General features: G+C 42.4%; 1 protein-coding gene across 1 annotated transcript; it reads left to right on the top strand.

Annotated features, from left to right (window-relative positions):
* Positions 1-5,314: 5,314 nt before the first annotated feature.
* LOC137282283 (uncharacterized) lies at positions 5,315-7,945 on the top strand. Its single transcript, XM_067814016.1, has 3 exons — positions 5,315-5,408; positions 6,491-7,245; positions 7,713-7,945. Exons 2-3 carry the CDS (start codon positions 6,510-6,512, stop codon positions 7,796-7,798), a joined length of 822 nt encoding a protein of 273 aa, XP_067670117.1. The 5' UTR covers positions 5,315-5,408; positions 6,491-6,509; the 3' UTR covers positions 7,799-7,945.
* The last annotated feature ends 3,077 nt before the right edge of the window (positions 7,946-11,022 follow it).

An 11,022-nucleotide genomic window follows, 5' to 3' on the forward strand; every position in this document is an offset into this window, starting at 1 on the left:
ACCCCACTGATAAGTGTAAATTGGCACGGCTCCTAAGGCCGAGAGCTATGATTAAACAATGCCATATAGAAAAAGGTCAAATGTAACGTATGTCATGTTTGGAATTACACTTTTTTAGTAAAATAATAGTAATAGTAATTTTTGGTTGAGTCTCATCCTAAATCTTGCGTAGGACTTACTAATTCCTACGTAGCAGATACAAAATCCCACTTAGGAGATAGTAAGTCATACGTAGGAGATAGTAAGTCATACGTGGGAGATAGCGATAGCGAACACAACACATGGAATGCACGTGCACAACACAGTAGCACAACACACGTGCATGGTTGTCAGGTTTTATTTTTACGGTTTTCATAGGAAAGTACAAGTGGTGATACTTTCAAAACATTCACTATTATAATACAAACACATATATCACCTAATATTTTCACTAGTTAATTACACCCGTGAAGGTCCGGGGTAGAATAGGCCTTCAGCCACCCATGCTGGCCATAAAAGGCGACTATGCATGTCGTGAGAGGCGACGAACGTGATCGTATGGTCAGACTCAGAGACTTGGTTGAAACGTCATTCGTTGCCAGTTGTGCATATCGATGCTCATGTTTTTGATCACTGGATTATCTGGTCCATGGTCGATTATTTACCCGCCACCGCCACATAGCTGGAATTATGCTGAATGAGGCGTAAAACTCACTCACTAGTTCACTCACTCACTCACTAGTAAATTAAAAATGAAGTTCCCCTACTCTTTTTAAGAGTATATATAGATCTTGTTTTGAAACTCGTCTAAACTTACAGCACCAGAAAACGCCGGACAGTACATCTTAAATCTCGATTACCACAAGGTTGTTAGAGACAACACTCATTGTGAAAACAGGTGAACCGTTATGTGAACAAACACACGCATGCATCGAATCTCTCACCATTGGTGTTTCTATCATTATTTTTAAATCATCATGAGACAGAACTGTTCTTATACCAAATGTTCTTTATAACGTCAAAATGACAACATATATTTTTCACGATTTTAAAGCAGTTACATAATCCCATCACGATTGTGGGTAATTGGGATTATTTTTATTAAATACCTCAATCCTTCCACACATTACCAGCCCATCTCGATTTTCATCCCCACCCACTGTTTGCTAACGACTTAGAAACAACGTTTAGTGCCTTTAGACGAGAAAACTAGACAGCGACGAAACAATTCAAAATCGCTTTCTTGTCACTGTTTGCTCTTTCAGACATGAGAATGACAAACTGTAAAAACCACTGAAAAAAAGATCGTCATTTTCACGTCACTTGATAATGGTAGCCATTTTCCCGCGAAATGCCGTTTACCACGGATGCAAAGGTACGGCATTTCACTCCTTATACATTACCACTAGGTTACTAATTGTGCCATATACTGAGAACTGGGTCTCAGAAGCTCAAGAAGATTCACGGAAACTCCTCATGTCGGCTCTTTATTCCCACGGAAGCCGTAAAAGCGACGACCCGTGTCGGTCAAGATTTGTTTGTCAAGCACGCACTGGTATCGTGCGATATTGTGTAATGTATCTGACACAAAGAGGAAATTCCACAGCACAATCCCCGGGGAAACCCTACGCTCCATGTAAAAATGTAATCATGGCAACTATTGCAAACCGCAAGGAAGTGTCACGTAAGTGCAGAATCAGAAAATCCCAAGCACTTCTGTTTAAAAAGAGTGATATAATACATTCATTCAGCCAAGCACGCACAGGTGGGGGTAGAGGTCGGGGTGTATCACTTACTTTGTATATTAATTTTAGGGGGGTGCGGGACCATTGACACTGTCCATGGAGGTAGAGGTGGGGGTGTATCACTTACTTTGTATATTAATTTTAGGGGGGTGCGGGACCATTGACACTGTCCATGGAGGTAGAGGTGGGGGTGTATCACTTACTTTGTATATTAATTTTAGAGGGGTGCGGGACCATTGACACTGTCCATGGAGGTAGAGGTGGGGGTGTATCACTTACTTTGTATATTAATTTTAGGGGGGTGCGGGACCATTGACACTGTCCATGGAGGTAGAGGTCGGGGTGTATCACTTACTTTGTATATTAATTTTAGGGCGGTGCGGGACCATTGATACTGTCCATGGAGGTAGAGGTGGGGGTGTATCACTTACTTTGTATATTAATTTTAGGGGGGTGCGGGACCATTGACACTGTCCATGGAGGTAGAGGTGGGGGTGTATCACTTACTTTGTATATTAATTTAGGGGGGTGCGGGACCATTGACACTGTCCATGGAGGTAGAGGTCGGGGTGTATCACTTACTTTGTATATTAATTTTAGGGGGGTGCGGGACCATTGACACTGTCCATGGAGGTAGAGGTGGGGGTGTATCACTTACTTTGTATATTAATTTTAGGGGGGTGCGGGACCATTGACACTGTCCATGGAGGTAGAGGTCGGGGTGTATCACTTACTTTGTATATTAATTTTAGGGGGGTGCGGGACCATTGACACTGTCCATGGAGGTAGAGGTCGGGGGTGTATCACTTACTTTGTACATTAATTTTAGGGCGGTGCGGGACCATTGACACTGTCCATGGAGGTAGAGGTCGGGGTGTATCACTTACTTTGTATATTAATTTTAGGGCGGTGCGGGACCATTGACACTGTCCATGGAGGTAGAGGTCGGGGTGTATCACTTACTTTGTATATTAATTTTAGGGCGGTGCGGGACCATTGACACTGTCCATGGAGGTAGAGGTGGGGGTGTATCACTTACTTTGTACATTAATTTTAGGGCGGTGCGGGACCATTGACACTGTCCATGGAGGTAGAGGTCGGGGTGTATCACTTACTTTGTACATTAATTTTAGGGGGGTGCGGGACCATTGACACTGTCCATGGAGGTAGAGGTGGGGGTGTATCACTTACTTTGTTTATTAATTTTAGGGGGGTGCGGGACCATTGACACTGTCCATGGAGGTAGAGGTCGGGGTGTATCACTTACTTTGTATATTAATTTTAGGGGGGTGCGGGACCATTGACACTGTCCATGGAGGTAGAGGTCGGGGTGTATCACTTACTTTGTACATTAATTTTAGGGGGGTGCGGGACCATTGACACTGTCCATGGAGGTAGAGGTCGGGGTGTATCACTTACTTTGTACATTAATTTTAGGGGGGTGCGGGACCATTGACACTGTCCATGGAGGTAGAGGTCGGGGTGTACCACTTACTTTGTATATTAATTTTAGGGGGGTGCGGGACCATTGACACTGTCCATGCAAGTCCATTAAAATCATCATCTCATAACCCATAGTGATGGTGAAATATTGATCAGTTTGTTCACACATTTCCCCATTATCTATAAACAAACGGGGATCGTTTACTAGACGTTGACAGAATTTCTGCAGAAAGATGAAACATGAAACAGCTGCATTTGTATCATTGTCCTGGTGAGGCTCACTATTCTTTTACATCCCCTTGTTTTGCACACTGTGATTATGATACTGATTAATGTGTTAACTCAATCAGTGTCATGCAGTACATACATGTGTTACAATAGATAGTATCATTTTCACAGTGGCTCAGTTCGATTACAAGTTCCTAAACCTGCCGATACCTATATCAGACATTTAATGTACAGTCCATGTTGTTCTTGTGGATGTCAGTGTGAAAACGCCCTACACTCTTTTCTCATTTGAGATAACTATATTCAGATGTGAACTAATATCTATTTCAGATGTGAACTAATGTGTATTGTTATACTTAGGATTATAACGGACGGACACACTGAACTTAGGCACTGTGAAAACCAGAAAATAGTTGAATCCGTCCACGGTTTTATCATCAAGACACAACGCTTTTAATTGACACCGAAAAATGCTGAATTTAACTTAACTTAACTTAACTTAAAGAAGATTGTTGGAAAGGCCAACCCCAACGTTTTCGAGATGACAAATTTTCGTTGGAGGAGCCACAAATTAATAAACTTAACATGCTGCAATACTGTGCCGACCAGACACCATTCCCAAAGAAAAAGAAGTATCAAGATCTCCAGAGAGAATTGTTCACTCTGGAACACAGACTTACGGTTGACGTATGTTGTATTGCTTAAAGGTGGTATCTCATTGAATGAAATCTGCTTAAAATTATGCAATATGTGTAATATGAATTGTGACTCTATAGTGATATTAATACAGTAATTACTTAACCGTCAGAACTCAATTGTACATACAACAGAATATATATTCTTCTTGGTAGTAACTGGTGCAATATTTGATATATTGATATGTCGTATGATATGTTTTCAACTTGAGATTAATAGTGGTAACACCAAATACTAGTAAATTATATCATGAAATGTCACATATCAGTTTAGACCTATTTCATTTCTTTTCCACTTCAGTTTTCCTTTCCCACCTTATGCCTGTAAAATATAGAATGGCTTTTGTTCTACTTGCAGGTAATGTCCCCCAAGCTCACTCCAATGTTTTTTAGAATTCCACTTCGTGGGAACTAACCCTTCTAAAAGCGATCGGTACTTCCATTGCAAATACAGTAATCTCATCTCCAGTATGTGACAGTTCACATAAGATATCTTTGTCTAACCACGAAGCGACCCATGAAAGTCCCGGTATAGAATAGGTAAAAGGCGACTATGCTTGTCGTAAGAGGTGACTAACAGGATCGGGTGGTCAGGATTGCTGACTTGGTTGGCACATGTCATTGGTTCCCAATCGATGCTCATGTAGTTGATCACTGGATTAACTGGTCCAGACTCAATTATTTAGAGATCGCCACCATATAGGTGAACTATTGTGGCGTAGAACTAAACTCACTAACTCACTCACTCACTCACTGTAACCATGAAGCATTAATAACGGAATATTATTCCGGAACACATGACTTCTTGCTTGCTACAGCTGTATTCATTGGTCACATGGAAATGCTAAAATACAAAGAAACCAAGTATCGTAGGCAGAGCGAGTAAGTGAGCTGAGTTTTACACCAGATATAGGCTTCATGACGAGTAATCCTTTAACCACCAGGTTAACGGCCGCTCACATATGCTGCGAGTTATTTTGACTATTAAGACTCAGTGTATATTAGCGCATTTCGCCATAGCGACAAATTCAGCCTGAATAAAGGGTGCAAGGTGTTAGACATGTGAATCCAACACTTTTGTTCTGATGGGTGAATCCCCTTTTCAATCTCATATTTTCATGTCCCCAATTTCCTCTCATGTATTGATGCTGCACTCAGAGCAAATTTTCCACAGAGAACTTCCTTGTTGATGGGGTATAAAGGGGATAGTGTAGCGCAAGGTACATTCTCGTCACGGACCTGGGCTCAAGACACACGCTACCCTACATCAAGTTGTACAGACAGCTGAGCGAAAACGGACGGGGTAGGCCGCCTCCTGGTATGCATGTTTTTTGTTTGTTTGTTTGTCAACACATTCAGATATATTCCGACTTGTTGAAGTCGTGAGTGAGTGTGGTTTTGCGCCGCTCTTAGCAATATTTCAGCAATAATCGAGGTGGGTTGTGGGGGTATGGTGGAGGTGGGGGATGGGGTGGGGTGGGGTGGTAGCTGAGTGGTTAAAGCGTTCCTCGTCACGAACATATTAATAATGCCAGCTGTAAGTCTGTACACTAGGGTACTGTTTATGGTGTCCCTGCTCGAGTATTGCTACACTTGGTGTTAATGGCTTACGATCTACCCTACAGCGCACGTCAGCAACAGGGCATAGTCCGTCTGGCCCCAAAGCGGTCAGACGAATTGCAGTCTAACTCGAAAACTAATAAACATAAAATACTTAATGAAAACATCATACCAAGTACGTGAGGTTTTTGCAGCATTTGTGTCCTAAAACATACAAGCGTTTTCTTAGCAATCTATCATTACAATATTGACAAAGTTTGCTATTTGTTACAAGGAAGGGGTGCAGAGAATGGAACAGCCAGGTGTGCGAAACAGGATGGAGATGGTACAGCAAGGGTTAATGAATATAACACCTGGGTGTCCCTTTCTAAGTTTAGTAGTTTTCGAGATAGACTGCATTTTATCTGTCCGCTTTTCAGCTAAATGAGTTATAGCACGTGTCTCGCTGAGCTATGAAAATATATAACATATATTTAGTTCTATATACATGTAAATGAATCACAGAAAACCTGGGAAGAGTCCAGGCTTCGTGTATACTGCCTACCGTTACCATTTGCATACAAATATACATATGTGTCCTGGATGAAAATCCGGTTCTTGTAGCTGCTAAGACCAGCAATATATAACAACTATCTGTCAATGAGCCATCTTCGACTCGCCAAGTTTACTGTCTGTTCTGTGTCGGCTAGATATCTTCTGAGAAGCTCCTTTCGACATTTCAGTTTGTTTGGGACGGACGTCCAGGGATGCATTCTAATCTGTACGTTCCACAGAAGTATGATCTTGTAGTTGTTTGATCGGAATAATATTTAAATGTATGCTATTTCAACGTTATTTCAGCCCACCGGTTACTCCGACGATGGCACTCACAAGCATGCTGATTTGCTTCCTCTTGATGCTCATTTTGACCTTGACCTTGACCATGGAATCAGGGCCGTCATCAGCACGTGATGGGGACTCACACGGAGGGGACACCTATATGGAAGATCAAGTACTTCGGAGAATGAAAAGAGCACGATTTCGTTTTGGAATGAGAACACCCAGTTTTCATTTTAAACCAATCGAGGTCAAGCCACCGCGTAAACTGACTATCGACGAATCGCCGAGACTCAGGACAGATTCTGACAGTGATGATGTGCGGAGTCACAGTCACAGTCACAGTCACGACTCGCGACGACAGAATGATGCCAACACTGACATCGACGACGCCAACGACCCACATAACGACAAACCAATGTACAGAGAGACAAGGGAGCAGGTAGATGGATTTACCGCCAAGATTAATCACCCGAAAAAGCACGTGTTTAGGCAGAAGTTCCGAGAGGCGATGAAGAGAGCTTACGAGGGATCCGCATCTGCTCGCAATAAACTGAAGAAAACTGCTAAACTTCTTTTGGAGTATGGTCCAGACTTCTTTGATCTTGGGAGCTCCATCATGGAGATGGCCATGGTGGCAGAGGAGTTGCAGGCGTCACTCCAGCCGCAGGCGGAACCCACACACAGCACTGCACGGGACCAGTATGAAGCAGTCGACAGCGCGGCAGACGACAATCTGGTTCTCCTTTTACAGGCGATGCTGCAGCAGCATAGTTCAGGTATTAAGTTGGAAAAATAGTCCACTGCATGACCATTAGTGAATTAATTTGAACTAGGACAACCTCAAACTCTAAAAAATATATTCACAGGGTGTAGAAATATGCGGAATCAAACGGGATGTGCTTATAGATACAGGATTCACTAGCTTGTTTGAATGTGTGAATGTATTGTCTAGCTCAATGTGTCCTATGTTTAAATGATAGTTCTTTATACGAACTCCAGTGAAACGTGCATTTGTGTTTGTTGCTAATACCGGTATCGCCAACAATGTTTCAGGTATATAACGGTAGCTTGAACGCTCTTCAGTCAGTCATACATAACCCATCAACAAGAACAGAATCTGCTATCTGCTTATTTGATGATGCGCCATTAGAGAGATTACTCATTATAATTACCCCATCACCGCTGCAGGATCGTGCATACATTCTTTAACCCATTTCAGTGTAATACTGTTTGACTGTTTCAGGTTCAGGATCGGATCTCCATGGCAACGGAATCTTCCCTGGAAACGTTGTCGTAATTGTTGCAGTGCACGCCCTGGTTTACGTGTAGAAACACTCACCCGTACTTATTTGAAATGTGAGTTCAGAAGTGAAAAATTCGAACTTTCTATGTGTCAATTCGTGACAAAATAATATGTTCTTGAGCAGTATAGAAAGAAATATTATCTGCTTGAATACAATTATATTTTGAAATTTCTCCATGTCTGTTCTATTAAGACTTACAATGATAACAATTCCACACAACCAATGAGAACTCTTGCCTGCATCAAGTCTGTGAGAACAATTGGCTCTGTAAGAAAAATTGCAAGAGTTGTGTCCCCTAGGATTGCCAGGAACCCGAAATCGTGGGTTGTCATGCCATTACAGCACCTAATAATCTGACACGTTTTGATAAGATGTGAAAAGGTGCTTACTCAATTCTAGATTTGTTTAGATTTTGATTGCTCTGTTATGAATCTGAGAAGTCCAGTAACAGATTCCTGGGCCATCTGAGAGTGTGTGGAGAGTGAGTGAGTGCGTGAGTGCGTGAGTGAGTCTTACGCCACTTTTAGCAATATTCACGCAGTATCACGGCGGAGGACACCAGGAATGGGCTTCATACATTGTATCCATTAGGAGAATCGAACCTGGGTCTTGAACACCGAGATACAACTGAAAGATGTCATTCACCATTGCGTTGTCTCCACACCTGCTGATTTCGCTGATTGTGTATCAGGTACACTGAGACATTGGGTATTCCCATACTGGTTTGACTGATCCAGATACAAGCCGTGAGAGGGATGGAGTTCTGGCAGTAAAACAACACTCATTCATTTTGGGAATTTGCATTGCCATTACTTTTGTTCTAAACACAATTCGCCCCTAAGTGAATAGTAAAGTGTGTTAGTGTGTAAGTGAGTGTGTGAGAGGGTGACTGAGTGAGTGTATGAGAAGGTGGGTGTGTGAGTGAGTGGGTGTGAGTGAGAGTGAGTGAGTGACAAAGAGGGTGAGTGAGTTTGTGAGAGAGTAGGTGAGTGAGTGAGTGAGTGGGTGTCTGAGAGGGTGAGTGACTGTGTGAGAGAGTGAGTGTGTGAGAGGGTGAGTGAGTGAGTGTCAGATCGTGGTGCATGGTTGTTTGTACACGTGCGTTGGTACATTGTGTTTTACGCTTTAACAATATTTGTAATTATTATCGCTACTGCTGGCAAAATAAACGCTCAATACATTGTACCATTTGGTAAATGTTTAATCAAATGGTTACCCCAGCATTCCTTCCCCTAAAGAAAGAACAAAATGCATCCCTACTCTGGCACATGATTGTGCCAAATGGGAACCATTCTGCTAAAAATGGTAGACGTTATCTTGAACTATTAAACAGTCACCTGGCTATTATGTTACGTGTTTCGTTGTTTCGTGAAGCGAAATGGAAGTGACTGCTGGTACGTGCCGACTCATGGTTGATAGGGAGGTGTGGTTTTAGGGAGACCTTGGGACTTAATGGCCTACATGCTTCCAACACTTAACAAACTGTTACATTTTTGTTCAGCTGAATTTCGTCTTACTTACTCGTTTTAACCTCTTTAACAATCACAAGCTAATTTCATCGCCAAATGGAATTGTTTAGTTAAGCTAAAAGAAACGACAACACTTTTTTATATTAAGTTGAAGATAGATGTATACACACATCGAAGTTGTACACATTTACAAGTTATCTCCCTTACTGATAGCAGTTTGACAGCTGATACATGCTGGACCAGAACTACACAGTATTATATATAAATGTCCACTGGTTATGACTATGTCAAATGTTTTGGTATTAATGTCAGAGAGTGAGTGACCGAGTTTAGTTGTAGATCCCACTCAGCAATATCTGGTGATTCAACACCATGCGCATGGATCTACGCAACTGGGATAAAATGATATGTGTCGCCCAAGTCACAGTGACTGTATTCCACAGTGAGAGAAACGAACGGAATGTTTTTTTCAGTTCTGCTCAGGAAAATAGTACTACCACAAATTTCAGTAGAAGCCAAATTGTTGCCAAACAATATTCTTTTCAGAAAGCCGAAACTACCAAAATGCAGCAACACTACTGTAACGCTACACACAACATCGTTAAGTCAGGTTCTCTCGGGTTTTCTTCCAAAGCAATGACAGAACTCTCAAGGCGATTTCTTGAGTAGGAACTATTTATTAGTTACAGGAATTTTTGTTTTCTACGTTGCAAGACAGTCCACGCGAGTCCCCAGGCCAGTACACCGAGGCCATGCACTGGTCCGATTGCTGAGAAGCTCCCTTATGCTCTGTCCATCGCCTGGGGTGCTTTTATACCCATTCCCCAGCATCCGGGTCACGTATCAGCCAGTGGTCAATAGAAGGACTAGTGTCATCCTGTCTAACACCGTTGACGTTTGATGGTGATCAACATGCGATAACAAGTTGTTAATAATTATTGGCGTTACATATCAGCTAGTGTCATCCTGTCCACCACTGTCGATGATTGGTCATAACCAACATGCGATACCAAGTAGTTAACTGGAGTTGCATATCGACTAGTTTCATCCCGTCCATCACTGTCGATGACTGTTGGAATGATCCTGGCACGGATCCTTATAGTCTATGTATCGTCCGGTGAATCGTCAGTAGTTGTTCCTTTGCGTTGTGTCTTCATTGATATATTCCAGCTGGATGGTATCTACCTGCACCTAGCTTTATAAGATTCGCTGTGTCTGCCCAGCATCCAGGCCCGGATACAAAGATCGTACCTTGGGATGCCGTTTCCCAGTCCTTCCGTCGTTCCTCCCGCCAGCAATGGTGCAGAGGGTAACCGCTCTCTTGGCACCATCTCTAGGTCCGGATCGGATCGGGGGTGTCTACCAAATCTGAACTTTTTGGCGAACCAGGGTCTATACACTAGACCTAGTGTAATCATGGTACCGATTATCAGTGTAACCACTATGCCGAGTTGAAGAGTATTATGAGAACCGCATGTTTCTGGTTTCCCGTTTCAATATTCCCATCCCAGTTCCGTACGAGTGACAGTTCTTTAAAAAGGCGTTTCATAGGTATAGATCGTATATCACTATACTAATAACATCAGGTAGTGTAATGCCGATTCATTCACTAACTAAAACTACCTACAACATTGACCATTACCAGAACGTGGATACAATGAGTAACTATAAAATACCATATGAAACAACCCCAAGACAACTATATAAAATGATCCGAAACCCTGCCACTGTGTAGCCTTATAGCAGCTTGGGTACTGCTCTGAGTAATGCTTTGACCGAT

This window comes from Haliotis asinina, chromosome 4, assembly GCF_037392515.1.
Source record: "Haliotis asinina isolate JCU_RB_2024 chromosome 4, JCU_Hal_asi_v2, whole genome shotgun sequence".
NCBI lineage: Eukaryota > Metazoa > Mollusca > Gastropoda > Lepetellida > Haliotidae > Haliotis > Haliotis asinina.

Coding starts and splice junctions, on each gene's coding strand:
- LOC137282283 (XM_067814016.1), top strand. CDS start 6,510: ATGGCACTCACAAGCATGCTGATTTGCTTCCTCTTGATGCTCATTTTG. Junction 7,246..7,712: donor GCTGCAGCAGCATAGTTCAG/GTATTAAGTTGG, acceptor TGACTGTTTCAG/GTTCAGGATCGGATCTCCAT.